Below are 16,317 nucleotides of genomic sequence, written 5' to 3' on the forward strand. Positions count from 1 at the left end.
TTCCTGAGCTGTCTGCATCTTGCACGTCTTTTCTCCGTCAGAAGCCTTCTGGGAGTCCCTCCTGCAAGGATCCAAAGGTACGAAGGAGCTGGAATGGCACTGGGAGTGCGCTGCCCTGCATATTCATGCACTGAATGGGTGTCCTGGTGATATAAAAGGAAAAAATATTCTCTGTAGGGTGTGCTGTATGGACTACACAGCTTATACATGAACAGTTCCTAGTGAACAGTAGGGTTGTCATAACTGAGATTACGATATTGGGATTTTACAGCTGCCATGCTTACTCAAATTGCATCTAAGCAGTGAACCATGTTCTTTTTCTTATTCTTGCATTTTTGAAGGGCATTGAAGCACATACTGAATGTTTGCCTACTTTTCAGAATTTAAAAACAAATTAGGTGAAATTTTTGAATCTAGAAAGTGGATGTCCAATCAAAAATAATTCATGCAAACCTGATAAAATGCAAATTAATTTTAACTGAGTTTGGCATTAACATTTTGTTTGTTTAGGTACTGACACTGTTTAATAAAGATATGCTGAGATAGCTGCTTTGCAGATTCTGTGTCCTGGTTAAGAAATAATCTAGATTTTTATGATCTATATTCATCATTTTCTTGGAACCTCTGACATATTTTTAAAAACATATGTACTCCAGGCAAATCAAACCATCCCAACCAGTTTCTAGCTTTGTGCAGAGTTCCCAGCTGGTTCTCCAAGGCTGAGGGACATTGGGCTGCTTTTGTCTGATTTAATAACTAGGGAGAAAGTGAGGCTGAATGACACCAGCTGTGGCCCTGATATACCAGATGTGGCTCAGCCTCTTTTTTAAGAGGTGAGGGATTACAAAGAAGCCCAAATAATGGGTTAATTCCACTGAGGCAGTGTGGATGAGGGGGGTGGGCAGCAATTGCCAGGGAGGAATCCACCCCCAAGCTTTGGAGAAGGGAACAAAGAAGTCTTTGCTGTTCAGCTCCAGGCTTTCCTACAGGGCTGCGAAAGCCTACAGAGATGCTTTTGACTTTGGGCTTTTCCTAGCGTGGTTCAAGGCAAGTGGTTTAATACAACATTCATTTTTTGTGCGGTAAAAATCTGTGAGGTTGCAAATGCAGTAAGAAGCCAAAGTTTGAGCTGTTCTAGTTGGAAGTGAGACTCTCTTTTAAACCCTTTGTTTTGATCTGCTGTGACATACCTCTATAGCATACCTCCCTCAGAGGTGATTCTTGGCAAAGTCTGTGCAGAGATTTGATTTAAGGATTACTTGAATCGTTTATGGAGCTGTGAAAATTGTCCTTGCTGAAGTTACGGTATGGCAAATTTATCTCATGTACTACATTTGTCATTTATAGCATTTCCTGGGAGAGATTGCTGTAGTCTTCCAAATTACTTTTAAGATGGACTGTTCTTCTTGTGGGTGTTTCTTGTTTCTTTTTTCTCACAGCTGAAAAAGATGCATCTTTTGGTTTAAAAAAAAAAAAAACTTTGTACAAATGATTTATTTAAAGTGTACTTTGTCATTTTGATCAGCCTTTCACAGGCACAGATCTGGTTGACGAATCTTGGTTTTGTTTCAGTTTAATTCTTGTATTACATCTTTAGTTTTAATGTCTACTAAAAGTTTTTCCACTGATGAAAAGTGCTATCCAAAGTATTTTTTTGTTCTCTGTGCAAAGTTTATGAAATTAAATATTTATACAGGATTCTCAAAAACTGACACATCCTTATATTCAAAAATAACTGCCATCATTGAAGCATTCTGGAATTAACCTTTTTTTTCTTAAATCTGTTTGGAACAGTATCCTCAGTCTCTCGATGTCTGTTTCTGCATACTGTCGGTAACTTGATGGTAGATGTTGCTTATTCGCTTAACTGATGGGAGTGGTAGAATAGAGTGATTTCTGGGTTAGTAGATACAAGAGAAGCAGGTATCTGAGGAAGTGTTTAGAGCAGGTACTGCTACGGACAACATGAAAAACACCAGTATATGAAGACAAATATTCTGGATGAATTCACGTGACAGGTAATAGTAGTATAACTAGTAGTATAACAGTTTTAGAAATGTTTTATAGCTAGATTTCCAATGGGAAGGAAGCACATGGGGATCATGGTCTGTCTGCTTTTAGATTATTTTCAGAACTCTTGATCTTACTGATTGCTTTCGAAAGAGTTTGGGGACAAAGATACCAGTTGCATCTCAGATCTGCAGCATGTTGTCACTTCTTACTGAAGACACCTGAGAACCAACATCAGAGAGGCCATGTACATGCCTGGTCTGGCACAAGAATTTGGGGGAGTTTGTCAAATGCAAAGCCAAAATCCATTCAATCACCAAGCATGCTAAGGCTCACAGATGATGATTATTATTATTATTACTATTACTGATTTTCTCTTATGATTTCCAGACATCAAATTTAGATTTCTTGTCTCAGTAGTATCAGGAAGAGTTTTGATTTTGGCAGAAATTAGATGGCCAGTAGTAGGTCAACAGTTTGATTTGATATGCTCTTTGACCAACCCACTTAGAAGAAATGTGTTTAGAAGCAACAACCTAAATATAAAGATTTTACTTCTTGGTCTCAATTAAAGTCAAGAAAATTATCTGCATGCAGGCTTGTATACGGTTCTAAAATCTAGCTTATACTTGCATATATTTTCAAAAATATTTAACAATATTTTTAATATTCATTTTGGTGGGAAGTTCTAAGGTTGTATTTCAGATCACTATCTTCATGTCTTGGCTATGCTGAAATCTAGAAAATGGATTAAGATCATTCATAAGATCTTCTGTTAGGCTTTTTGCTAGTTTTGCATGAAGCCTTTTTGTTCTGTTGGTAGAAGCAAGGAAGTATTGGATTATAAAAGGTGTCCCAAAATTGCTCTTGGGTTGTAGTAATTTTGTTCTCGTCTATACTGTGCAAAAAGACGTGTCACACTTTAACAATGAAGTCTGTGCAACATAAGTTTAATGTATGTCAGATTGCAACTGAGAATTAAAAGTAGCACTAGAAACAGATTATCGCCTCCCAGAATTTGAAAGAGGAGCGTTTGACGTGCCACGCTGTATGGTGGAGATGGTAAGAGGTTCTGAAGTTTGGAAAGGTGCTGCAGAGATGTGTGCTAAAGTAATCTATATCATAAATATTGATTACTTATGATAAGCTTTGGTATAGTCAGCGTTCCTGGTGGCACAGAACAGTGCAGAACTGAGCATGTTATCTTTGTTGGTTTGTGTTACGCTGCAAATCTTTTGTGCTGCTGTAGAATTGCTGCGTTCTGCGTTATGGCAAATATGTCCAGAACTAGACTCCATACAGGTGCTGCAAGCAAAAAACACCATTCCTGTGCTGTATAAATCTAAAGTTTAAGAGAGTTAAAGACTCTCGTTTTCATATTGTAGCTGGATAGACTGCATGTGTATGTATAAAGTCATGAATTGTTTCTTTGATTTGCCTCGATCTTCATTGCTCATGTGACTTATTTGGAGTTAATGAGTTTAATCAGAGGTATGTGAATGAGCATCTATTAAAAACTGTTCAAAGCAATATGAATTTATTTCTTTGTTTCTTCAGGAGACATCACTCAGAAAGGATATGAAAAGAAAAGGGCAAAGCTGTTAGCACGGTACATACCACTCATTCAAGGTAAGAGACTTTATAGGTTACATCTTTTACACTGAATTTGTGAAAATGTAGAACAGAAAATTAAATAGAATGGATGAACTAATAATATTGCTTGATTCCAATTGTATCCAATTAGTAGTAAAAAAGTACTATCTTGTAGAGAAATACAGAACAAGACAGAGGTCTAAAATGTTTTTTTAACATTTAACATCCATAAGTGGTAACATTTCTGTTAGCAAATTTCCTTTAGTTTGAGAGTTAGTCTAAGAAATGGCAGGTCTGACAGTTCTCATTAACTGAATACACTTGCCAGTCAGTCACTTAATTAATTAATTTATTTATTTATTAAAACATCATTAACAACAGATGTGCAGGTAGCTCTCAAATTTGTAAGCACAGACTCAATTTTTTAGTTGGATCATGGGGCGGGGGGGTTATGCCTCTCGATAAGTTACTTTGGGCATTTACTAATTGATACTTCCTTTCAAGGACTTGACTTCACTTTCTTCAAATTGATGACTTTTCTGCTACATACTTCAGCTGGTTATTGTCAGACTTTGTCTTCAATGGCAAAAAAGCTAAAGGTCCAACTATTTTTTTAATTATGCTAGGCCACTTAATCACTGTGGGTTAAAGCTCTTGTGCTGTCAATGATCAATTCTATAGGTTGAGAGGTTTGAGAGGTTCCTGTTAAGATACGGGAAAGTGAGAAGAGTAAAAAAAGTGGAATTGATACTGAAACACTGTAGACTAGATGAGATAAAAAAAGAATCACAGGTCTTACCTTATAGTGTTAGCATTGCACTCTTACATCAGAGAGCAGAGCAGGAAAATACTGCAACTTTGATCCCGTTTCAGTTGTGATTTACAGAAATCATTGATTTGAAGCAGGAATGAGTATCTCTCTAACAAATAGTTAGACTAGGTGTTAATTTATTTTGCTCTTAAAAATCAGTGCAGTGACCCCTGTGGCTCTGTGTAGCAGGATGGACAAAAGATTCATTCGCATTTCTTGACAGAGAAGAGTCCGTTCAGCATTTTTATGATCTCTGGAGTTTCCTTTCCATTTTACTATTTCTTCCAGGATGGTGGTTTCCACTACTACTCCAGTCTCCAAGCTGCACAGCCCTTATTTTAAGGGGGCAAAACCCTCCTGTCATCTTTGTTGTAAGCGATCTGCCAGCAACTGTTTATTCCTGAAGGCTTTTTCACATGTTTCCAACTTTCATTGAGGAAACCTCATTTGAAACCAGGCCTGTAGCTTCTCCTGGTGTGTGGGAACACGTTGCTCATAGATTATATAATCTCCCTGAAGATTTCAGGGTATTGCTGCCATAGGAAAGATTCTGCAGTCTGGATTCTTCCTAAAATGTCTTTACTGTCTAATAAATACTGGACAGAAAAAGCGATGTTAACTTTTTTAGGTTGACATGCTAGTTCTAGTAGCTACCTATTCACTCCTGATCACAATGAGGTTCTGCAGACTGCTGAATTGTGGTAGCTTTATGCATGTTTGTCATGTAGCAATTGGAATATGATCCTAGTGTGTTGTCATCTGATTTTTTTTTTAGGACCTTTTTTTAAATGACCAGCTGTAGCTTCTCCATGGGATGGTAATTTATAATCCTCTGTAGACTACACAGAACCTAACTCATCTGTATAGAATGACACAATCATAGAATTACAGAATTGGAAGGGACCTCCGGAGATCATCTAGTCCAACCCCCACCCCCCGCTCAAGCAGGCTCACCTAGAACATGTTAGACAGATTTGCATTCAGGCAGGCTTTGAAGATTTCCAGAGAAGGAGACTCCACAACCTCTCTGGACAACCTGATCCAGTGCTCCGTCACTCTCACAGTGAAGAAATTCCCCCTCAAGTTCAGGCAGAACTTCCTATGGTTCAATTTTTGCCCATTGCCTCTTGTCCTGTCACATGGCAATACTGAAAAGAGTTTGTCCCTGTCACCTTGACACCCTCCCTTCAGGTACTTATACACATGGATAGGATGCCCACTCAGTCCTCTCTTCCCCAGGCTAAAGAGGCCCAGCTCTCGCAGCCGTTCGTCAGAGGGCAGATGCTTCAGCCCTCTGATCATCTTCGCAGCCCTATGCTGGACTCTCTCCAGTAGCTCCATGTCTCTCTTCTAATGGGGAGCCCAGAACTGGACACAGGACTCGAGAGGAGGCCTCAGCAGGGCTGAGTAGAGGGGCAGGATCGCCTCCCTCGACCTGCTGGCAACACTCTTCCCAATGCACCCCAGGATACCATTGGCTTTCTTGGCTGCAAGGGAATGTTGCTGGCTGCTGGTCAACTTGTCATCCACCAGCACTCCCAGGTCCTTCTCTGCAGAGCTGCTCTCCAGCAGCTCAGCCCCCAGCTTGTACTGGTGCCTAGGGTTATTTCTCCCTAGGTGCAGGACTCTGCACTTGCCCTTATTGAACCTCACGAGGTTCCTCTCCGCCCAACTCTGCAGCCTGCCCAGGTCTCTCTGAATGGAAGCACAGCCCTCAGCTGTATCAGCCACTCCTCCCAGCTTGGTAGCATCAGCAAACTTGCTGAGGAGGCACTCTGTCCCTTCATCCAGGTCGTTGATGAAGAAGTTGAGCAGGGTGGGACCCAATACTGAGCCCTGGGGAACGCCACTAGCCACAGGCCTCCAACTAGACTCCAGGCTACTGATGACGACCCTCTGAGCTCTGCCTTTCAGCCAGTTCTCAGTCCACCTCGCTGTCTACTTGTCTAACCCACGCTTCCTGAGCTTATGTAGGAGGATGTTCTGGGAGACAGTGTCAAAAGCCTTGCTAAAGTCAAGGGACACAACATCCACTGCTCTCCCCTCATCTACCCTGCCAGTCATACCATCAGAGAAGGCTACCAGATTGGTTAAGCACGATTTCCCCTTGGTGAATCCATGCTGGCTACTCCTGGTCACCTTCTTTTCCTCCATATGCCTGGAGATGACATCCAGAATGAGCTGTTCCATCACCTTTCCAGTGATGCAGGTGAGGCTGAGCAGCCTATAGTTGCCTGGGTCCTCCTCTTTGCCCTTTTTCAAGACTGGAGTGACCCTGGCTTTCTTCCACTCCTCAGGCACCTCTCCAGTTCTCCATGACTTTTCAAGGATGATGGAGAGTGGCCTGGCAACAACATCCACCAGCTCCCTTGGTACCCATGGGTGCATCCTATCCGGGCCCATGGATTTGTGGATGTCAAGCTTGCCCAGAAGGTCTCTAATCCTATCCTCCTCAACCAAAGGAAAGTCTTCCTTTCTCCAGACTTTCTCCCTTGCCTCCAGGCTCTGGGATTCATGATGGCTGCCCTTAGCAGTGAAGACTGAAGCAAAGAAGGCATTCAGTAATTCTGCCTTCTCTGTATCCTTTGTCACCAGTGCCCCTGCCTCATTCAGTAGTGGGCCCACATTTTCCCCAGTCCTCCTCTCGCTACCGATGTATTTGAAGAAGCCCTTCCTGTTGTCCTTAACATCCCTTGCCAGGCTCAATTCCAACTGGGCCTTAGCCTTCCTCGCCTCATCTCTACATACTCTGACTGCATTCCTGTAATTCTCCCAAGTAACCTGTCCCCTCTTCCACATTCTGTGTACTTTCTTCTTCTGTCTGAACTAGGCCAGGAGCTCACACATGGAGGCCTCCTGCCCCCTTTGCTGCACTTCTTTCTCCTTGGGATGCACCCCTCTTGAGCTTGGAGGAAGTGATGCTTGAATACTAGCCAGCTCTCCTGGACGCCCCCCCCCCACCCTGTTCCTTCTAGGGCCTTAAGCCATGAGATTCCTCCAAGTAGGTGTCTGAAGAGCCCAAAGTCCGCTCTCCTGAAGTCCAGGGTTGCAAACCTGCTTGTTGCCTTACCTCTTTCCTGCTGGATCCTGAACTCTACCATCTTATGGTCACTGCAGCCAAGGCTGCCCCTAACCTTCACATCTCCAACCAGTCCTTCTTTGTTGGTAAGGACAAGGTCCAGGAGGATAAAATGGCTCATTCCTTGAATACTTACTTTTTTTTTGAGCGAGAGCTTGCTGTTGAATGCAATATATCTTTACCAGCTCCACCTTCTCCTTTTTACACTAATTTTTCTCTAAGGCAGGAACTTAATTTTCTGTTCAAAATATCTGGTCCCCAGAATCAGCTTAGATCAAGATTTTGAGATCAGGCGAAGTGTGGGTTTTGGGTGAGGATAAATAGGTACTAGAAATGTTTTGTCAATTGACTCTCTACTAGAAAGTAATTTCTTTGGATTTCTGTCTCTTGTTTTAACCACAGGTGTTGATTTTCTCCAGCTTCTCTCCTTTCTGATGATACTTTTTTTTCCTCAGCCCTTAGAGAAACTGTTTGCACAAATAGTTCAAGTTCCGAGCACTCAAATGTAGCTTAGAAAGTGCATTTTTACCTTCCAGTCATTTTTTTTCAAGCTAACTTTAAGCCTAGGCTGCAGTGTAAACCATCCAGACGACCCTTTTCTGCATGAATCCTACTGGCTCCATGCAATATCCAAAGTCTCTCTGTCTTAGAAGCATCACTGATTCTTATGTGGTTAGGCTTTTGTAGCTTAGGATGTGGCAAGTACCTTTTCATCTTAATCAAGTCATCACATTAAAATAAAGCTGATTAAAATTCTTCGGTGTTTTGCTTCTAGCAAAACTCCCTAATGCTAGTGGATGTGAAGATATTGTAGTACAAAGATTCTTCCCTGCTAGAAATATGCAGGGTTTGCATGGGTGTCAGACCAAAAAAATTCAGTTCTGTCTGGCCCAGAAGCTTTCAAAGATACATGCATAACTTTGAAAGGCATTTTGTAATCTTGAATTTAGGTAACTTCTTATTCAGGAACCCATTCAGCTGAAGCAGTGTGTGAGATTGCAGAATTGACTTGTTAGATGGCTTTGCAGAGGGGAAGTGAGGAAAAAAAATAGTCTGAGACTTTTAAAGAATATTTTCATGGAAGTTTCTCTTTCATACCTGAGGTTTTCTAAACAGGAGTGTTTTGTTCAGGAAAACTGACTTCATATAATCAAGTTTAACACCTTAATGTTCTGGACAGTAATATTAGGAAAATACATCCTAGCTGATGGCATTAGGAAAACTAGGAGATAGTGGCATGCTGTAATCTTATACTAGGCCTTTTCTCAACTAAGAAAGGAACAGTATAATTTGAAATTTAAAATCTAGTCTGGCATAGGGAATCTGCATTACTTCAGTCTCTTTAGGCTTTCTCTTTTTTTAAAAAAAGGAAAAAAAATCTTGTTCATCCAGTTCTTCCTTAGTAGTTTGAAGGAGTGGACTAAAATTAGCTCATCCTGTTTTGTCCTACTTGCTTGACACCGTATTTCCTAAGTAGCAGATTGCCTACTTTGCTTACCACTTTTGCCATTGCATTGAGATGACAGTAATCTAGCTTTAGTATGCTAAACAGAGCAGATGAGCTATCTGCCTCTGAGCACAAAGAGTGATACTTTGGCAAAAAGACTGAATTTGCTTAAAATCTTAAGCTAACTAGTTATTTCAGTTGCCTGACATATGTTCCATTAACCTAGTTATAGCTTTGAATTTCATTAATTGACACAGCTTGAGCACAGCTCAAATTGATGTGTAGGAGTCCCAGTGGCTTTATGCATGGAGTGATTTTTTTGATCATTAACAATTTGATTATAGGATTTTTTTGGTAATGTTCTGTGCTTAATAGTGTTCCCAGTGGGTTTTATTAAGTTTCCCATTATCCATCAAACTTTGCTGATTGAGAGATGCCAGTGGTTTAGATTTGAAGAGCTCCTGTGCTGTGATTTCACCACCTCCGTGAATGATAATTCATGGCTTTATAAAGTTGATTTGGTCTTCATTTCTTTTATATGTGCTGTCGTCTTTTGTTCTCTATTGATCACGGAAGTAAAGATTGTTTATGATCAATTAATTTTGTCTGGTGTTTTTATGTCAGTACATCCCTGAAATTCACAGAACCAGGTATCTTATATTGCATCAGTAGCTAGCTCTGCTTGTGTTCTTAGGAAGTTTGAGCTGATAGGAGAATTCGGCTGATCTGTAAGGCTTTTAACAGAATGTAGATTGGATGGTGGAAATGCTAGTTAAATGTAAAGAATAGAATTCCTGGGGAGAGGCAGGGAAATTTGTTTGAAATACAAGTTTTGATTAGAAGTTTAAGAAAGATGAAGAACACTAGGGATACTGAGGTAGGACTGCATCTTGATGTGGCTACCTGTAAAGGGGGAACAAATGGTGGCACAGATTTGGTAGCGACTCTGGAAGGAGATGGCTTAAAAATTGAAGGCAGAGGATGACTCCCCACACAAAGCTGCATGGAAGTCTGCTATAGAATCACAAATTTAGGCTTGAATCTGAACAGAAGATTGTGGGGTAAGTGATACTTCCGACTTGTCACAAAATTGAAAGGCAGATGTGAATGATTACAGGATTCAGATTTACATGGGTAAGTTTTTTGTTTGTTTTTAAACAAATAATTGTGAATCAGCAAGTTGTATAATCTTTTTGACTTAAAGCACAGTCACCTGCTCCTGATTTGTGAGTTCTGGAAGTGTAATTTGTCATCTTAAACCTTCTCAGAGGAGATGGTTTTCAATGCCAAGTGAAGTAGATTGGATTAAGCTTCTACAGTTAATATAGTGAAGGTATGGATGAATATGTGGGGACCAGATCATTACGTGGATAGCATTAGATAACCGCACAGAGAACTTGGGGAGAACAGGAAAAACAGAAAAGGCTGCAAAGCATATTATCAATTAGCAGTAAAAATAAATAGATTTTCTATAGATAGATAAATAGATAAATAGATAAATAGAAATTCTAAATCCAAATCTGCAATTTTGAGGAATTAGTGGAAATGCTAGATTTCACATAGTATTTGCCAGTAACTATGTAGTTTTATGGTTTCAGTCAGACAGATGTACTATACAAGAATTTAAACAAACAAAAAAAATGTTGAGTAATAGTAGCCCTTGACATTAATCTGCCTTTTGTCAATCAACCTCCATCAGCCAGATCTCAGACAAAACTCTGAGGAATATTTATAAACTGTATCTGAAAGATGAACCAGCTCAGGATATGGGCTAACAGGAGCAAATTTCTCCACCCTGAGAAGTGTTTTGAGCCTTTATAGGCTATAAGCTCATGTTACCAGCTACAATCATTCTGATTAGAAAAAGGTGTTGTGCTAAATGTCTTTTTGTTCCAGTCTTGCTTTTCACAGGTTATAGCTGACCTCTTGGGTTATGGACAGAGAGAAGTGACACAAGTGTCTTTGAGAGCCTTTATTTTCTTTTAATGAAATTATGAAGTAGGCAAGCTGGCATGCTGGTAGGCATTTTGTCTGATTTTTCTGTTGAATTTCAGGAACGGATATTTCATCTCAGGAAGTGGAATATCGTGGTGACTTGAGTGTGAAATAAATCATGTATTTGTACATGATGCATTGGTAAATGTAGATTTCTCTCTCTCTCTCTCTCTCTCTCTCTTTTTTTTTGTAATGGTTGCCATGCCACTACCTGAATTTAGATGGGACTGCAGGCATTGGAAACCAATATGAAACAGTTTTAAACATGGGGAAAGACAGAATAAGATCCTCAGAGGTTCTGACAGCAACTAGTCAGTCACTCAGTCACTTGGAGGTAAAGTCTCTGTTCCCTTTTGTTAAATTTTGCATTACTGTGGAGCCACCAGCATAGCTAGGGTGCTACTTTCCTGCTCGCCTACAAGGTGTGAAGGCCACTTCTCTAAGAAACAAATATTTTCTGTAGTTTTCAAATCTCAGCCAGTAGAGCTGTTCTGAGGACTGCCTGTTCCTCTGACCTGCTGGTTCTGCTGAGCCCTTTTTCCTTTTGCTCTCAAAGCAGAAGCTTTTTTTACTGGGGCCCTCCAAATTTCTGGTGGGCAGACTCTTTCAGTAAACGATTTGCTAGATTCTTACTTAAAGACATATTCCGTAGGTTAGTGCTACTGTTAACACTGAAAAGGTTTGGTGTTGTATCTTTAGCATTTTACTCTGGTTATAGGAAAATGGTCTGTCAACCAGTTCCCTCACAAACTGTGGTAGCATTTACATCTGAAATAAGTGCTGACTTTCTTGCCTGATGCAGGTGCTGGTGTTTAGAAGCAAGCAAAACCACCTGAACTCCTTGCCACCTCTTTGTGTCAGCCATCATTACATCACCAGCAGCCAAAGAATTGATTTTCTTATCTGCCTTAGATAAGGAATTATGCAATGTTGCCTGATCTGCTCATTTCTCAATCCTCACAGCATTTTTTTCATTGTCATGTCAGGCGTATGGCTTGGCTTAAGCTTCTGCAGGGATTTTGGCAGTACATGCTGTGTTCCACTAATTTTTTCAAGTGGGCCTGTGTATCGGTTCTCATTGCTGCTGTTGCTAACTGGCAGAATACAGCTGGCGTGCTAGTCTACTTTGCAGTTAACATCACCTGAGAATCCACCTTCTGCAAGTTGTGGATAAGAGGCAATGTTAAGAGGTTAATACTACATGTAAAGGAAAGGATAGGTAGGGAAAAGAATGCTGAAACTGAATTGATCTCAGTGTCCAGTTCAAAACTCACTTAAAATATGTGCAAGATGTGCAAAATGTCAGATGTGCAAGTTTTTTCTTTTAAGAAAGTGCCATAAAGTCATCGATCTTTTCCCTGTATTAATTTGTGATTCCTTTGCATGAAGGATTATTTGATCTTCAAAATGCCAACTAATGAAAAAGTATAGCAAAAAATGACTAGAAGCTGGAGACCTGTTTTTCAGCTGCTGGAAATTCATCTCTGGTGCAATATGTAGGTTAGCTAAACTTCAAAAGTACTCGCATGGTAGCTATTGGTGATCTTAAAGATTCAAGAACAGTTCCAAGCCAAAGCAGAAATGAAATAAAATCAAGCCTATCTGATCCTGAGATGGCAGGGAAGACAAGTAATGTCGTGAAGGTAATTGCTTCTATTTGAGGCTATATAGTGATTCTGTGATTTTGGTATGTAATAAGAAACTATATGTACCAAATTAACACTTGCAGTTTTCACACACTGCTTGCCTCTGATCATCTCTTTGATTATTAGGTTTCATGTGAAGTTCCAAATGTCTACTTTAATCTTGGTCAAATATATTTTTAAGATTATTTTTATGGATTTATTTTGGAGGAGAATAAGTAAGTAGTAAATTAAGCATAGTATAACTGCCACTGCTTTTTATCTCTTAATTTTAAGTAACAATAAAGCAAATATAAATAAAACAAGAATAGAGAGTAAATACTAAGCTAGACACGCTTCCACTTTATATATTTGAAACAATACATAATCTGTGTTTTCCTGAGAGCTGTTATTCGCAGAACTTTGAACCCTGAGTATTAGTCCAGATTAACAGTAATTTTGGGAAACTTTAGGTAAGTGGAATCTGACATAAAGTATATTCTCCTGCCGCTGTATAAAGGACAAAAAAAAACAAGCCTAGGATTTGAAGGCAAGTTCCCAGTATTGCTATCCAAAAATATTAACTGTTAGCATGCTAAGTTTTACATCCTTGTTGATAGTTAGCAGAGACTTGCTGTCTTGGGGATTACCTGTGGCTGATATTCAGAGACTTGCATGTCGCTCAGTGTACTTTCTCTTACATGAAATAAGAACAAAAATCTGCAAATTGGTTGCCATTAACAAAATATTCAATTTCATTTTAATATTCATTATTAAGAAGAAAATGTCTATGAAGATGCTTTTAAAAATATAGAAAAATGATACATAGCAGCAGATCACAAGTTAATTCATTAAGTTAAATGTGGCCCTAAATGTGGCATTTTGTAGATGTCAACTTAAGTATATAGCTTCTTTAATACAGTGAAAACAGGCCTGTGAATAGATTTGGTATCTTAATATTATGAGATCTAAATATAGCCTGTGGTTAAGATCATGAAACAGTTTGAAAGGTATCAGTTAGGCCAACTGTTCATATTGCTCTGATCTGAGATGAGCTAATGCATACTAAGATCATTTTTACTTTTGTTACTGATGCTTTCCTATATTTCAGTTGGAGAAAGAGTTTCTTTACTTAAATGTATAATTAAGGCAAAATAGTCTTAAAGGAAACGAGCTGATCATCATGTTTAGATTAAAAAAAACTTGAAGTTTTTTTTTTTAAAGTAAGGACAAGTGATTTTAGCTTGTTCTTTCATAGATCTCTAAGGAGCTCTTTGATGTCTAAAAAAAGAATACTATTCAGTCAATGTCCTTTACTTGTTAGCCTGTTCCCAAGAGATGGTATTTTCTACTACATCAGCATCTTTATAAGCACAGGCTTTATAGAGGCACTTTGAAATTTTAAAACATGACCAGTATCTTTAGTGGTAATATTGCTTGGTACCCATATGATAGAGAATCTGACATGCTTTTTTCCCTACCAACTGGTATGTCTGGTACAAATGAAGAACCCTTGGATGCACAGGAATTGTGTGATGGTGGGAGAGGTGCTCTTTTTCCATACAAACCTTAATATGATCTGGCTTGCAGTTTCCTCTGCTCTGAACTTGCCACTTACAGCTTTCCTGTATTTGGGTCATTAAAACCCCCAAAACATTAATGAGCATCTTAGATGTTATTCCCCCCCTCCTTTTTTTGTGGTTTTTCTTGAAAGCAAATTAACTAGCTGCAAAGCACAGTCAGGAGAAGGATGGTGGTGGAAGATATGTGCCAGGAAAGAAGGGGGAGGGTTTATTCCTTCATGTAAAATGGATTATGTAAGTTGGATGGCTGCCCCAAAGAATCATACTGCAAAACTCCTCAAAACGTTTGCAGAAGGGTACGGTAATGGCGAATGTGAATTAGTTACATACTAGCTCAACAGCAGAGGTTCAGCAAAAGGCTTATCATAAGTAAACATGGAGATATCCATACCAGCCAACTTTCTAGTTTGTCCAGAGTTGTCCTGATTGCTTAAAGCTAGTGTTAGTAACCACAGCCTGACCAGTTTCCTGGATGCTATCTAGGCAGGAAAAACAGCCCTAAAATTCACTTTGTCCTTTCCATTTGATCATATTGTGCTGAGGAGGAGATTGATGTTAGGTATTAGCTGAGAGGTTTCTATTCTGAACATTTGAAGACGCTACTTCCTACATTAGTGTTTTTCTGTGCTGTAATTCTCTCTGGAGAAGCTGAGATATAAAGTTGGAATGGGAAACAGCCCCATGTGGGTGTTGCTGGCCCTGGCCTGTAGCATAAGTCCTTCTCCTCCATCACTTTCCAGGCAGTAGGAGCATTAGTCTTGATCAAGTTTCTGCAACACATGCCTGGAGGAGACTCTTGGAAAAAAGTAATACAGAGAGGCTGGGGGGCTTCACTGAAAATGGAGAATGTTATAAAGGAAAATCATATTTTTCTTCGATGAGAGTAACAGAGGAACCATAAAACATTTGAAAGTGAAATCACTATAAAATGGAGGAGGTCATCTACTTAGCAGATGCTGTCCCCCACCCATCTTACAATGCATGTTAATTCTGCTTCCTTGCACTTGTAGATACTTTGCTTGCTGTAATGCTGTTGCTTCTCCCTGTGCCCTTGTTACTTGACACCTGCCACACATCACTGAAGTCAGGTGAAAAGCTTCCAGGTCCTTCCTCACCTTCATCTCTCTGTAGGCTGTGAAGAATGCCAGAGCAGACAGGAGGTTTACAATCATGAAAAACTGTTTTGACCATCTGTCAGAGGAGTTTGAGAGTGGGACTGGTTTACTGAGGGATGAAGTCCTTCACTGAAATATTTAACTCTAGTTACATGGTGGGACAGTGGCTGTATAAGTACATAGCTCTGTAGGTGGATGTGAGCAGTCGCTGTATGGCATGAGAGGAATGGAGGGCCTCCCTTCTGCCTCCTTCGGATGAAGCAAGGTTTCCAGCCTTCTCTAATAGCTAGGTAGGCATTTCAAGGTGTGTGTTATGGGTTATTTCCATGCGCAGATACTTCTGCTTTCCACCATTCATCATATAGCCTTCTTGACTTTACATAGCAGCTCCTTGATTTAGATGAAATTTAAATTCTAAATTTAAAAATGTAAATTCTAAATTTAATCTTGTCCTTTTTCCAAAAACTCATCATTCCAAAAGTTAATTAGTTTCAATGAATTGGAAACATTTTTTGTTTCACAGTTTTCTTAGGTTCACAGTTTTCTTACATCTCCTGATGTAATTTTGCTTCTGTTAGTGGAATAGTTATATTAACCATGAAGATGCTGGTCTTCAGCTTCATTTCTAACAGCTTAAGTTGTAATCCGAAAACATTTGTCTTGCCTTTCCTGCGTTATTGGTACCCCCATGGACCATGTCTACTGATTTCTTCCCTGATGTTTTGTAGGACCATGCTCAATACATTTTAAAAACTTCCATCTTGCCATTCAGGTGGAAAACCATCATGTGGCTGTTTCTAATACTGTCAGAAACTGAGACAGTTGGTTCGCAGTGGAAGCATCCAGCACTGTGGTTTCCTTTCTCAGTGGGCTTCTTGCCCTCAGTGAAGGGACATCTGTTGATTCATAGGGAGATCTAGCAGTTTTAGACACATTTATGGATTTTTTTTCCCCAATATCCTCCTGCCTGTTTGCATGGAGATACTCCCCTTTCATAAGGGCTGCTAATATAGAAGTAGGATTTCTGCATGATGCCCCTGGGTTGTCCTCTTGAACCTCCTT

The 16,317-nt window shown here is 39.7% G+C and overlaps 1 protein-coding gene across 7 annotated transcripts in view; it reads left to right on the plus strand.

Moving 5' to 3' along the window:
* The window catches only part of DIP2A (disco interacting protein 2 homolog A), a 126,772-nt gene that overhangs the window by 26,904 nt on the left and 83,551 nt on the right, over positions 1–16,317 (plus strand). For all 7 annotated transcript variants that reach the window (XR_009958847.1, XR_009958848.1, XM_062579335.1 and 4 more), the window contains exon 2: positions 3,568–3,639. Coding sequence is in view for 5 of the 7 variants with exons in the window: in XM_062579335.1 (XP_062435319.1) it covers positions 3,568–3,639 (72 nt within the window). In the remaining 2 variants the exon portion in view is untranslated. The remainder of the gene's footprint in view (positions 1–3,567; positions 3,640–16,317) is intronic.

This window comes from Rhea pennata, chromosome 6 (assembly GCF_028389875.1).
Source record: "Rhea pennata isolate bPtePen1 chromosome 6, bPtePen1.pri, whole genome shotgun sequence".
In the NCBI taxonomy this organism is placed as follows: Eukaryota; Metazoa; Chordata; class Aves; order Rheiformes; family Rheidae; genus Rhea; species Rhea pennata.